At 47.8% G+C, this 14,522-nt stretch overlaps 1 protein-coding gene across 2 annotated transcripts in view; it reads right to left on the bottom strand.

Moving 5' to 3' along the window:
* The window catches only part of MYOCD (myocardin), a 98,275-nt gene that overhangs the window by 6,928 nt on the left and 76,825 nt on the right, over positions 1 to 14,522 (bottom strand). For both annotated transcript variants that reach the window (XM_044391805.3, XM_048227181.2), the window contains 4 exons: positions 7,120 to 8,028; positions 4,612 to 4,755; positions 3,450 to 3,581; positions 1,074 to 1,131 (listed from right to left, as the gene is read on the bottom strand). In XM_044391805.3, the coding sequence (XP_044247740.3) occupies positions 1,074 to 1,131; positions 3,450 to 3,581; positions 4,612 to 4,755; positions 7,120 to 8,028 (1,243 nt within the window). The remainder of the gene's footprint in view (positions 1 to 1,073; positions 1,132 to 3,449; positions 3,582 to 4,611; positions 4,756 to 7,119; positions 8,029 to 14,522) is intronic.

The raw sequence follows: 14,522 nt of genomic DNA on the forward strand, positions 1-14,522 counted from the left end.
TGCACCCTTACCTTTGCTGACCTGGCCAGATAGTTCATTAAAAATATAAGGGTGTCTTGCGGTGCCTGGTGGCTCAGCCGGCTGGGAGTCTGACTCTTGGTTTCGGCTCAGGTCCTGATCTCAAGGTCGTGAGATGGGGCCCCAGGTTGGGCTCTGCCCTCAGCAGGGCGTCTGCTTGTCCCTCTCCCTCTCCCTCTGCTCCTCTCCCTGCTCTCTCTCTCTCTCCTAAATAAATAAAATCTTTAAAAACACATAAGGATGTCTGATATCACCCTCTCCTCTTTCCACCGCGAAACGTATAAAGATACACACCCATCTTTTCCTTCTTCCTCTTGTTACAAGGGAGCAATTGCCCGTCCTCTTGCCTGTTGTGCATTCTGCCTTTCCAGACTCTAAGCTCCGCAAAGGTGAGGACTTGGACAGGGGCAGCACTGAGCCCAGTACAACGCCTGGCCACTCCTTCTCCGAACTTTCGATGTTATTATCGAGACGCTAAGACTTGAGGGTTGTTTTTTGTTTTTTTCTCTCTACATGTTCTCCTTACCTGATCTTATTCATCTGTGTGGTTTCAGATTCTGGGCACATACCATGTAATTTTGAAAAAACAAATGAATGACTAAAACGGAGGCAAAAAGAACATTTTTTTTTTTGGTCGCAGGCTGGAATGACAGCTAAGTGTGAAGGGACCACCCAGCGGGAGAGCAGTAATTGAATTTCGTTTCGAGTCGGTGGCATAAAACCTGCTTATTATTATTATTATTAAGAGGAGAGGGAGATTGGGATTAAAAGGCAGAGAGAAATGGACTCGCAAGGGAAAACACTTAGGGAAACAGGGACTGAGTTGAGGACACCGACCGGTAAAATGACTGCTGAGCGAGCACCCAGCACAGAGGGACAAAGTCAGGGAAGAGTCACCCACTGTGCCTTCTGTTCCCTGCCCCAGCGTGGCCGGCGGGCTCACGCGAAGGGAAGCTTGACCCGCTGTGAGCACCTGACCTTGGTCCTAAGCGCTCGCTCCCCAGCACACAAGCAGGTGCAGAGCAACCCGAGGGGCCAGCCACGGGCAGTCTTACCTCCGCTTTCAATGAGGACGTCCAGGAGCTCATCCATCTGCTGACTCCGAGTCATCTGCTGTTGCAAATGAAGCGGAAGAGAACAGAGAAGTGAGAAGGTTGGCCCTCTCTTCCGTGGGAGATCGTGAGACGCAGCCCTACCGCTGTTTCGAACCAGGTTTGGTTAAGGTGAGTTTGTCCCTAATTGCGGTAAAAGGCACACAACACCGATTCCACCATCTTCATCACTTTTAAGCATACGGTCCAGTGACATCAAGTCCATTACGCTCACGTTATGTGTGACCGTCCCACCATCCGTCTCCAGAACTTCTGGAGCGCCGTCCCCATTGAACACGAACTCCCTGTCCGCCTCCCCAGCAGCCCCTGACGATTACTGTTCTGCTTTCTGCTCCCATGAATCGGGCGACTCTAGAGACCTCACAGAAGTGGATTCACACAGTGTATTTCCTTTTATTACTGGTTTACTTTGCTCTATAATAGCCCCCAGGCTCATCCGTGTGTCCGAATCGCTTTCCTTGTTAAGACCGACTAGTATTGGGGCTCCTGGGGGGCTCCGTCGGTGAAGCGTCTGCCTTCGGCTCAGGTCATGATCTCAGGGTCCTGGGATTGAGTCCCGCCTCGGGCTCCCTGCTCAGCGGGAATTTCTGCTTCTCCCTCTGCCTCTGCTGCTCCCCTTGCTTATGTTCTCTCTCTCTCAAATAAATAAAATCTTTTAAAAAAATGACTAGCATTAACTGTATGTATTTACCACACTTTAACCATTCATCCGTCGACGGCCACTGGGGTCGCTTCCACCGTGAACACCGCTGCTGTGCACAGGACTATAACTGGCTGACCGCGCGATTAAAGCCCAGGGCTCATCACGGATGGGAAAACTCCCAAGTGAAAAAATCTAGCACAGGAGAAGGGGAGAAGAAGGCAGACTGCTCCCCAGGAGAGTCCTTCCGAGTGAGAGGCTTCCATCCCAAGAACAGGGCTTCCTAACACAGAACACACTGCCATTCTCCTCACTTTGAAGCGACTTGGATCTGCCTCCTGTTTGGGGGCTGGGGTTGTGGCCCTAGCACGTGGCTCGGGCTTTCCTTGTTCCTCGTGGAAAGAGCCCTTGGTACGTGTTGATGCCCGTAGGGTAGACACCCCTTCCCTCTGGCTCATCTGAGTCGTACGCTAAAGTCTCGTTTACGGGAATCCACTTGGGTAGACCTTTTCCTTCTCTTTTGAAAGCACAAAGGATCCGTGGAAGCTTACAGATACCAGGGGCAGAAAACGGGGAGGACACGGGCCCGTACCTATCTCACTCCCTTGAGAGCCCACTCCCGATACACAAAGGCATCAGTAATCAATACGGAGGGGAGCACTGCTCAGAGTGAGTCACCTGCCAGTCCAGAAGGCATCAGATGTCCACAGGGTCTGGCAGGTAATGTAAATGAGCCGAACGGAGAACAAGAAAGAGGGGTAAGATGCAGACCGTATGCTGTGGTTCAAGGAGGAAGAGAATACTTTTTTTCAGGCAACCGTCCCCTCGCAGAAAGTAGCCCCACTATTGCAAGACCCTCTAGTGTTTCAGAAATGAGAAAGGCCACTCTTCGCCTAAAATCTCCCGCCACTTAAAAATACTCTTTAAGCCATGTGAGACTTCACTGCAAGCTGATTTGATCTGGGGGACGCCAGCACGCCAAAGCCGACTGGTGTGTTTGCCGTGTTTTTTCACAAGCAGACCACGTTCCTGTTAGTTCCTATCTTCCTTGCGAGGTTGGGCTCATGCAAAGGGCCATCTGATATCTTACCCAAGCTCGGACCATTGGAAATATACGATCATTCACTGCTTTCCTTTCTTTGGTTTTTACTTTTTATTTGGAACATTTCCCAACATAAATGACAGCAGAGCATAAGCCAAACCTCCATGATCACGGTCATCAATACTTTGCCGGGATCACTGAATTCTGAAACTAACAAGAACCTTGTACAAAGTGTCATCCTGACAACCGCTCTCCTGTATTGGAGAACCTACTCCGTGCCTGGACAAGGTCGTAAGTGCTACACTCCCTAGAATCCTTGCAAAGTAGACATGGACCCTATTTCACATAAGACAAGTTGAGCGCTTGTCTAACTTTAGTAAGAATGGCCGCTGGCTGCTGGCATTGAATCCAGGCACCTGGGTGCCCAGCACCCCCTCTTCTCTGCCTGCCTCACACACCTGCTACGTACAGCCATCACCTTTCTGCAGTTAGCATCTAGACACCTGGCCCGTTCTCACCGAGGGGCTCCCGATGCACTCAATGTCAGCATCTGCTAACCGCACGAAGGTCAATAATGAAAAACGACGTCTGTCTAGGCAACCCGCTTCCCCCCAGAGAACAAATCTCGCCGAGTTACCTGCTTTAGGGCATCTTCATAGGACGGAGGCTGGGTTATCTCTGGAACTGCTGAAGTTGACTTGGAGAAAGTTGGGGATGGAATGGAAAACTTGGGCCCTGTCTTCTCAGAAGAAGAGTGTAAACCGGCCATCTGTGGGGGTACAAGGCAGAGAGAGAGTCAACTTGTGGCGTCAGAAACGGTACGGCTTCTGTTTCATTAACTCCAGGCTCGAGTTTGGAAAAATTGATTTAAGGGGGAACGAAAAACTGCTAGGGTCTAGAAAACGACGCCAATAGGTTGACGATAGTACACGTCGCAGGCATACCCCTGAGCACAGTACATATCACGGGCGTATGGTAGCCCATATCCGGAGGCACGTTAGGATGGGAACCTTGCAGATTCATTTTCCCCTCCAGGATGAACCCTCTTCGGTTAGGAGAAAACCAAATAAAGTAGGAGTCCAGTGCAATATGAAACAGTCCATCACCCCCAGAATTCCCAGAGTACTTAACCCCCCCCCACCGGGGCATTTCATTCCTAACCAGGTGCGTTTGCAGAAAGGTGGAGCCCTTGCGGGGTATCTCTGTAGGAACCAGCCTCGTGCTGTGAGTGTCCTATGGAACGCCTGGGCCATCTCACACCTCTGTCCCCAAAGGACGCCCTGCCCGTCCTTGCCGCTCGTAGCGCTTCTGGGTCATTGGCCCTTTTGTCGGTCCCCTTATCACCTCTTCATTAGTCCGTGGAACTCCCCTTATCCCGGCTCCCATCTCTGATTTCCACCTGCTGGTATGTATCACCTCTTCCTTCTTCCACTGAGACTGCACCGTGACTCGAACTCTCTGCACCTTTCTAGACCTTCCCACACCTTCCTCTTTCTCGTGCATTATTTCCCCACGTGCCTCCATTTCAATCTTCGGCTCCACGGAAACTGGTGTGTTTGCCGTGTTGTTTCACGAGCAGACCACGCTCCTGTTAGTCCTCGCGATTTCCAGGATGACCCCGGGCAATGGCTCCTTGGAACACCCTAGCTTCTACCTGTCCATCCATGTCAGGCTGTCTCCAGTGGATCTGTTTTTATCTAAAATGTCACTTATTTCTGCCTTTGAACCTCCTCATTTGGAGGACGGGGCCACAGAAGAGGGAAAGAGGCAAAGTTTAAATCTTTTTTCCAGGTGCCTACCTTTTGCTGGACCCCTGGGCTTTTGGGACGAGGGGTGCCCCCAGCACCATGACTGCTGTCTGCCTGGGCTCCAGAGAAAGGGGGGTGAAGGCTGGAGGGCTGGGGAGAGAAGCTTGCAGGGTGGCTCTCGTGGACCCCTGAGTTCTGGAGGGAAGAAACAACAAATGAGGTGGCCTCCAGCAGCATACTTGAGAGCTTTTACTGACACTCCTGGTCCCTGCCCTGGTGTCTTCTCTGTTCAAGTCTCCCTAGATCCCAATACCGAAGTCTGAAATCTGGCTTTGTACACGTCACCCACTGCTCAAAAACCTTCCACGGCTCCCATGCTTCCACAGCATCGGGTCTCCACCTGCAACCAGTGTTTGAGATGCTCTAGGCCAAGTACCATTTCCTTCAAAACCTTGTATTCTATTACTCTCTCCCCGAGCTTCCCTCAGCACACCCTGTGCATTGTACCTATCTTTTCCACATGGAATGTTCTTTCCCTGACTCTCGTTTTTTAACGTGACACTTCTCATTGAGTCCAACCTCTTTGCAAAAACTTCCTGGACATCTCCCCCCCTCCCCCCCGCCAAGAAGACCTTTCTGGACCTTTCTAGCCCTTCGTGACCAATCTGCTTCCCCCGCCCTCCCCAACACGTCGTGCAACATGTGTTGCCGGAAGCATCAATCAGGAAGGTCGTTTTACACGGTTCTTTAAGTTTTTACCATGTAATTATTCATGTCCTCAAAGAGAGCTTTGTAAACTATGAGCCACTGCACAAATGTTAGTTCTTCCGGAGAGTATCCACGTGGTCAGAATGCTCGAAGGGCCCAGAGCTGTGTTTCCAGAACCATTTTTACCTTTGTTGCCTGGGACACCGTGCACTGAGTACACATCGTCAGTGGTGACGATAACCCGGGTGAAGCCCCAGCCCCTCCCAGAGCGCCCACTCCAAAGTGGGCACCATTCACTTGAATGTGCTGTTCTGGGGTGTACCAACATATTTCCATTCCCATCCCCATACTCCCCACGCTCCCAGGTTAGAGAACATTCGGACGGGGGGGGGGGAGGGCGTGCACTTTAGAATCAGATAACCCTGGGTTCCTGTGAGCCTGGCCTCCTGGGTTAACCTCCTAGAGCTTCACTTTCTTTCATGGCAAGTAGAGAATAAAGAATTGGAGCTCATGAGGTTGAGACAATTAACGAGATTACCCAGAGGCATGCGTCTTAATACTGGTCACGTGGCAGGATCCAATCACGTGGGTTTTCTTCCTCTTTCCTTTCTCATAAGGGAGATTTCAGAACTTTCGATGATGTAATTTTCTTTCTCAGACAGCCTTAGATAGACTTCCCTAATGATTTTTTAGCTTCACGGACAAGGAAAGTCTCTGACGGTCACCTTGGTCGCGTCTTTGAACTAGTTACTGCCCTAAGCCGTCTCTACAACCGCCTGTCATTCAGCTCCAGCCACACTGGTCTTCCTTCTGGTCCCTGAGTATTCCACACACAACTCCCACCTCGGGGCTCTTGGCCTTGGTATTCTTCCTTCGCCTGCAAAGCCTTCACCCCAAATATTCACGAGGCTTTCTCCCTTACCTCCTACAAAGATTTGCTCAAATGGCCCCGGATCTTTGACTTAAAGTTGCAAACTTACAAATGCTCCATCCCCACTCCTCCCTGCTTTTTCTCCATAACATCGATCATCCTCTAGGGGCACCTGGGTGGCTCAGTTGGTGAAGCCTCTGCCTTCAGCTCAGGACATGATCCCAGAGTCCTGGGACTGAGTCCCGCATTGGGCTCCCTACTGAGTGGGGAGCCTGCTTCTCCCTCTCCCCCCTGCTTGTGCTCTCCCTTGCTATCTCTCTCTCTCAAATAAATAAGATCTTTAAAAAAAGATCTATCATCTTCTGACACATCATGTATTTCACGTGTTTATTTTATTTACTGTCTGTCTTCCCATGAGAAGAGGGATTTTTGTCTGGTTAGCTCATCCCTCATCCCCAGAGCCCAGAACGGGGGCTGGCACATAGTAGGTGCTCAGTAAATATTTGCACTATGCAGACCATTGCATGGAGAGAATAGTAAGGTCCCGTAACTTCCCTTTGGCTCTCTCAATGAATTGGTTTGGCCTATGGTAAGGCTTTACGCCAAGGAGTCCTGAAAAGGGGGCTTGGCAATGTGGCGCATCACCTGCTTTTATAAATAAAGTTTTATTGGAGCCCAGCCATGTGCATTCCTTTCCAAGCTGTGGATGTCTGTGTTCATGATACAAGGGTCCTGTTGAGTGGTTGTGACACAGACATCATAGGGCCCACAAAGGCAAAATATTCATTATCTAGCCTTTCGCACAATTTTGCCAACCTCAATCTCAGAGAAGAGAGTCCGGTCCACCGTCCAGAGCAGAAGCTGCTTTTGGGCTTCTGGTAAACCCTTCCTATGACAACTTCCAGTGTCCTCTCTTGAGCCTTTGCCAAGCCCCCCACCCCTTCCAGAAAACGGGGTGCTGGGGGGGGAGGAGTTCTTACCTGTGCAGCGCACACCTGGCTGCTGGCAGGTGAGGCGACCCCGTGCCCTTCCCCTGGGGCGCCCGAAGAGGAGGGGACGAAGTAATGGTTGTTGGGTGAGGGGGGCAAACTGATGTGCTGCGGGCTTTTGACGGCCCCCAGCGGCGAGTGCTGGGGGGAGCACTGGGGGCTGAGGAACGTGGAGGGCAGCGCGTCGCTGTGGCCGGGGGCCCGGCGCCCCGCTGCTTCGCAGGCCTGCGCAGAGGCCTCCGAGCTGCCGCCTGGTCTCTTCCCGGGTCTCGGCTGCGGCGCGAAGGGACAGCTGGGCGCCGCGTCCTCCTGCTTGACCGGGACGGCCAGGAAGGGCGGCGGCTCCTCGGGGCAGCTGTTCCTCCTCTGTTTCTGCAGCTGCAGGCGCAGCTCCTCCACGTGCCGCTGCTCCTGCTGCAGCTTCCAGGTGAGCTCGTTGATCACCTTCTGCTTCTCCACCAGCATCTTGTCCTTCTCCGAGTCCAGCCCGTCCAGCTCCGGGGCCAGTGGGCCCCCGTTCAGGCTGCTCAGGAGGCTGTCGTCGGCGCACGCGTGGACCGGGGACGGGTGCAGGCAGAGGGACGGGGATGCGTCGTGGAAGGTGTCGGGCAGGGACCCGGCCCCGGACAGGTCGGACGAGGCGGGCGAGATCGGGGGGCTGGAGCTGGTGCTGCCGAAGTGGTAAAAGCCGTTGGACAAGGCGCCGGTGGACGGGGAGGACTGGTAGCCGGGCAGCGCGCTGCTGGGCGTCACGGGGAAAGTGACCGTCGTGATGTCCCCGAAGTTGGCCACGGGGTTCCCCGAACAGTCCTGGAAGGGCCGCAGCCGGTCCATGAGGGCGGTCTTGGTGCCTGACACCGGCAGGCCCCGGATTCGAAGCTGCTGTCTTAGTTCCGAGACCTACAGAAACCAGGCGTGGTTAGTGTGCTGGTTAAGGGCAATCTTAAAAAAAAAAAGTATTCCATGAGCTTTAAAACATCACAAGTGGGATTTTACAACATCCGCTTTTCTGTCACTTGCTTACAATTCTCTCCCCTCCCCTTGGTATCAATAAGTTTTTGCACCATGCTTTTTTTTTTTCTTTTTCACGATGCCAGAATCTTAGAAAGGGATAGCCCCCAGGAACCACAGAGGTAGTCAACTCTACGGGCTTCCAACCCCCACCCTGGGCCTCGCCCCATTTTACAGATAAGAAGACTGATCTCTGCCCGGGTTTAGCCATGGCTGGGCAACCAATCATCCCAAAGCATGCTGGCGCTCCAGGTCTTCTGCTGCTAGGTCACCGCTCTCCCTACCCGGCTCTTTCTGTCCCCGGGTTCTCCAACTTGTGCAGGTGCATTTTTAACGGTCCAGACTCCCCTGGGACCGGGTTTCGAGAATCACGGTTCTCCATTAACAGTTATGTCCTGTTTTTTTTTTTAATTAATTAATTTGAGAGGGAGAGAGAGTGAGCCTGAGCATGGGGAGGGGCAGAGGGAGAGGGAGAGAGAGAATCTTAAGCAGACTCCCCACTGAGCGTGGAGCCCCACACGGGGCTTGGTTCCACCACGCCAAGATCATGACCTGAGCCAAAACCAAGAGTCAGAGGCTCAACCGGCAGGGCCACCCAGGCGCCCCACTTACATCCTAATTTTAATAACTGGTTAGGTGAGTCATCTACTGAGAGAGAATGTGCCAGGATAAGACCATCAGGTCAAATCCCGACCTTGCCTCTTACTAGCTCAGAGATCAATCTGTGCCTCGGTTCCCCTTCTGTAAAATGGAGACCATCATACCGACCTTGTATGTTCCCATGGGGATTAAAATGGCTTAACATCTGTAAAGTGCTTGAAAGAGTGCCTTGCAAATGGATAGTGTGGTGGAAGCGTCTGCCGTTATTATGTTGATTCATGTGGGATGATTTCATCCCTGCATTTTTCAAATAATGTTCATAAGCAATAAGCTACAGATACCTAAAAATATGGGAACTAAATGAATGATAATGTCTATGAACGATGGAATGGCTGAATCTATTAAAACTGATATTATATACAATGAAACATTGTTTATATTATTTTTTCTTGATTTTTACATTTAATTATTCGAGAGAGAAAGAGAGAGACAGCACATGAACAGGGGGAGGGGCAAAGGGAGAAGCAGACTCCCCGCTCAGCAGGGAGCCCGACACGGGACTCGATCCCAGGACCCTGGGACCATGACCTGAGCTGAAGGCAGACGCTTCACTGACTGAGCCACCCAGGCGCCCACAAAAGGTACATTTTTTTAAAAATGGCCAATAATGGACACGTACCAGCACTGGTAATCCAAATAAAATAAATATGGACATATTTTTGCAATCATGAAATTGACCAAGGAATTAAGAACACTTTGTGTTAGGGAAGTAGCAGCAAAAATAAACAAATACAAATGTTTTTTAAGAGAGCTTGCCATTCCAAGCGCGGTCCTTGGACCCCCAGCTCCGACCGAATCTGGGAGCGTATCAGGAATGCAGACACTCAGGCCTCCTCCCCACACCTACTGAATGAGAACCTGCACTTTACCCAGAGCCCCGGGTGATCCGGTGTGTATATCATGCTTGATAAATGTTGCCTCAGCCCACTGCGCCGGACAGTAGATTGGCACACACATTCAGGACAGAAATTTGTACAACGTATTCTCTGGGAAGAACTTTAGTTTTTGTTTTTTTGTTGTTGTTTTTTAAAGTGGGCTCCATGCCCAACACAGGGCTTGAACTCACAACCCTGAGATCAAGACCTGAGATTAAGAGCCAGATGCTCTACCAACTGAGCCACCCAGGAGCCCCTGGCAAGAACGTTAAAAAATGTCAGTATATTTTGGTTGAGGAATTCCATTTCCGGGTATTTAGCCTGGGGCAGTCATTGGATACGTTAATAAATTTATGTACAAATTATATTTTTAATAGCAAAAATTTGGAAGTGAAGTGTCCCACAGAGGACTGTTAACAAGGTGGTAGAATGATATGCTATGAAAAATAAAAATTCTGGGATGCCTGGGTGACTCAGTGTCTGCCTTCGGCTCAGGTCATGATCCCAGGGTTCTGGGATCGAGTCCCGCATCGGGCTCCTTGCTCAGCTGGGAGCCTGCTTCTCCCTCTGCCTGCTGCTCTCCTTGCTTGTGCTCTCTCTCTGATAAATACATATATACATACATACATAAAATCTAAAAAAATAAAATAAACATTTTATTGAATATTGCAAGTTATGAAAAGTGCTTATGATATGTTAAACAAAAAAGCATGCCAGAAATTCATGCTCACAGGATTATTTTACAGCAAAAATTTTTATTTTTATTTTTTAACAATAATTTTTAAAAGAAAACCTGTCTACCTGTATTTTAATTTTACAGGGAAATATAATCTGCAATGCTATCTGTGGGTCAATTATCTTTTAAAATACTCTTTACTTCTCCCTACACTATCCTGTTTCAACAGTAAATAATTACTTTATCATCATTTAAAAGGTATTTTAAAAGGATTACAAAAACTCACACACACACACACACACACACACACCCCACCACCACCCCCCTTCATGTTTCTGGCATTGTTTTATCCTTTTTTTCCCAGATTTGGTGGTTTGAAAAAGTGCAGAATGGCAACTCATTATTGTTTTAACTTTGAATTACTTAAAATTAATGAGTTCTACATTTATTTTTAGACTCTGTTCTGGCACTGAATATTTTAAACGACATCATTAAATAATGCAGCTCATATTCCGAAATAACATGAAATACTTGTTGTGTTCAGTTTACCTTACATTTCAGAGTATTATGCTGTGTGGGCTCGTTTGGGACAAAGGTTTGCATACACCTCCTTTCTACACGCACTGGTGTTTTAATTGCCGGTCACTCTTCAACCACGTATTATGGAATATGTCTATCATACACAAAAGTTGATGAAAAAAGTATAATGAACCCCATGTACCCATCAACCAGCCCCAACAATGACCCATCCATGCCCAATCTTGATTCGTTTATACCCCAAACCACTTCCACTACATTTCTTAAATTATTTTGAAGCAAATCATATAATGGGATCTCTAAATATTCTGGTATCTTTCTCCAAAAGATAAGTGCATTTTACAAAAAACACCAATAAAAGACCATTATCACACCTAAAACACATGAACAATTATTTCTTAATATCCATCGTATTTTCCCAGTTTTTAAATTTCCCATTATCTTCTGTCTCTCTCTCATGCTGTCATGCTTAGACAGTTTCTTAGAAACAAGAAAAAAAATCCATATCCTGGATTAGCAAAAAAAAAAAAAAAAAAAAAAAAAAAAAAAAAAAAAAAGATCACCTCCCCATTCTACCCTCCCAATTTCTGCCCCTGGTGTCACAATCTCGGGTGATACCTCTCCCCATACACCTAGTGGTCACGTACAATTAAGGTTTCTCCATCTGTCCCTCCCCCTTTCCATCCTCATTTTGAATGATAATAGCAAAACCTTTGAGATCACTCAAAAATAGAACTACTCTCCAATCTAGTAATCACACTACTGGATATTTACTAAATAAGAAGAAAAAAACCAGGAATTCAAAGGCATACACGCACCCCTGTTTATAGCAGCATTATTTACAATAGCCAACTATGAAAGCAGCCCCAGTGTCCACTGATAGATGAGTGGATAAAGAAGATGTGGCGTGTATATAATAGACTAATACTCAGCCATAACAAAGAATGACATCTTACCATTTGCAACAACATGGATGGAGGTGGAGAGGATTATGCTATGTGAAATAAGTCAAAGAAAGACAAATACCACGTGACTTCACTCATATGCGGAATTTAAGAAACAAACAAAATGAACAAAGGAAAAAAAAGAGAAGAGAGAGAGAGAGAGACAAACCAAGGACAGACTCTTAATTATAGAGAATGAACTGATGTTACCAGAGGGGAGGTGGGAGGGGAGATGGGGGAAATATGTGATGGGGATCAAGGAGTGCACTTGTGATGAGCTCTGGGTGTTGTACGGAATTGTCGAATCACTATATTGTACACCTGAAACTAATACAACACTGCATGTTAACTATACTGGAATTTAAAATAAAATAAAATAAAATAAAATAAAATAAAATAAAATAAAATAAAATAAAATAAAATAAAATAAGAAAAAACAAAAAAAATTCCTCACTTAAGTCCAAACCCCAGTTTTGTCATCTATAGGCTGGTTACCTTGCATAGCGTTTAGTCTCTTTTTTGGGAGGGTAAGCAAGACACTTACTCACTTAGTGTATGTTCTCAGGGCACCGTGTGCCTACAGTATAAACCGTAAACTCACGACTGATCAATACTCAAACTTGACAATGTGCAACCCATGCAGGGACGTGAGGTTGACAGGATAAATGTCGTATGTCTCCCAAACAGAACTCCAGGCTTCCTACTTTAACTTCTTAAAATACACAAATCAGTGTTACCAGAGAAACTAAAACTCAATCCTATGAATTTACCAAACTTATTTATACTGTAAAGCTTCTCCGGCTTCTACAGAAGGAGACGAAAGTCTGATTTTAGATGTCTGCATTCCGGATTGACTTGTGGGCTCTGGAAACATGAGACAAAGTTGTCAAATGACCAGATGAGATTGGGAGGGCTTCTACAGGTGGGGGAGAAAATGTAGAGATAAAAGAATCTCTTTTACATGTTAACCTGTGTCCTGGTGGAACTAACATATCTCCCCCAGTTTTCTCACCTGAGCTATCGGGGTTGGTGTTAGGTTTATCAACAGTATCTTTCTTCCAGGGGGACCTGGCTGGCTCAGTCGGTTAGGTGTCTGACTTTGGCTCAGGTCGTGATCTCTGGGTCCTGGGATTGAGCCCTGCATCGGTCTCCCTGCTCAGCGGGGAGTCTGTTCTCCCTCTGCTCCTCCCCCCACTCATGCTCTCTCCCTCTCTCAAATAAATAAATAAAATCTTTAAAAAAAAAAGCCAATATCTTTGTTCTATACAGCAAACCATTTTGTAGCATTCATGATAAAGAGGAATACCAAAAATATCTAGGATGATAATGAGTTATGCCTTATTCAGTCAGCCTCTTTGAGGTCCTGATTTTTATGTTCATAAGTAAAACCTATCTTTTAGGGTGAAAACGGAAGCAAACTTATACAGGAGGTCAACTGATGGTTTACACTCAAAAACTGGCAGCTCTACCCCCATCATTCCCTAGTAGCTATGCTAATTTATTATAACTCGAACCGGCCAATCGTTCTGAGCATGTGCACATCGAGGAAACCGTCTTTGGCGGCCCTGCCGGATGGTACATCACATCTGGACTACGTTGTCTGGGGTCAACGCAACTTCAGATCTACCTGACCCCCGGCTCCCATCCTAAGATAGACTACTTTTTAAAAAATCTTTTTTGGGGGGCGCCTGGGTAGCGCAGTCGTTAAGTGTCTGTCTTCGGCTCAGGGCGTGATCCCGGCGTACTGGGATCGAGTCCCACATCAGGCTCCTCCGCTAGGAGCCTGCTTCTTCCTCTCCCACTCCCCTGCTGTGTTCCCTCTCTCGCTGGCTGTCTCTCTGTCACATAAATAAACAAAAAATCTTAAAAAAAAAAAATCTTTTTTTTTTTTCTCCCGCCACAGGGCTTGAACTCACAACCCAGAGATCGAGACCTGAGCTGAGATGATGAGTCAGATGCTTTACCAACTGAACCACCCAGGAGCATCTAAAAAAATTTTTTGTATTGTGGTTAAAGACGCACGGCATGAAATATACCATTTAATCACTTTTTAAGTATGTGGTTCAGTGGAATTAGTTCATTCCCACTGTTGTGCAAATACCACCGCTATCCGTCTCCAGAACATTTTGCTCATTTAGAGCAGAACCTATGTACCCATTACACACTAACTCCCCATTCCTCCTCTCCCCGGCCCCTGGCAGGCACCCTTCTACTTTCTGTCTCTTTGAACTTCTCGAGGTCCCTCATATAAGTAGACTCATAGAACGACTGTCCCTTTCTGTCTGGCTTATTTCACGTAGCATTTTGTTTTCTGGTGAGAGTACCTAATTTTATACCTTCATGGATTTATGACCCGGGGAGTGAAGCGTGGGTGACCCCACTGCTCTGGAGGGCATTACCTGAAGCCTGGCATCTTCTAGCATTATGGATGCTAAATTGGAACGAGCTCAATGAAACATAAGCATTTTCATTCCAAGTGGAAGGGACAGAGGGACTCTTGATATCACACCCCAAGATACATGTATGGCCGTTGGCAGCCATAGAATTAATTTTCTTTCATTTGATATAAAGCCCACTCCCACCTTTCCCCCAAGGTAGATAATGGCCGAAGACTGAGAATGGGAATGGAGGGTGACAAATAAGGTCTGAGAAAGCCTGCCCCAGTGAAGACCAGGGGGACCTGTAGGAAAT

This window comes from Ursus arctos, unplaced genomic scaffold, assembly GCF_023065955.2.
Source record: "Ursus arctos isolate Adak ecotype North America unplaced genomic scaffold, UrsArc2.0 scaffold_14, whole genome shotgun sequence".
NCBI lineage: Eukaryota > Metazoa > Chordata > Mammalia > Carnivora > Ursidae > Ursus > Ursus arctos.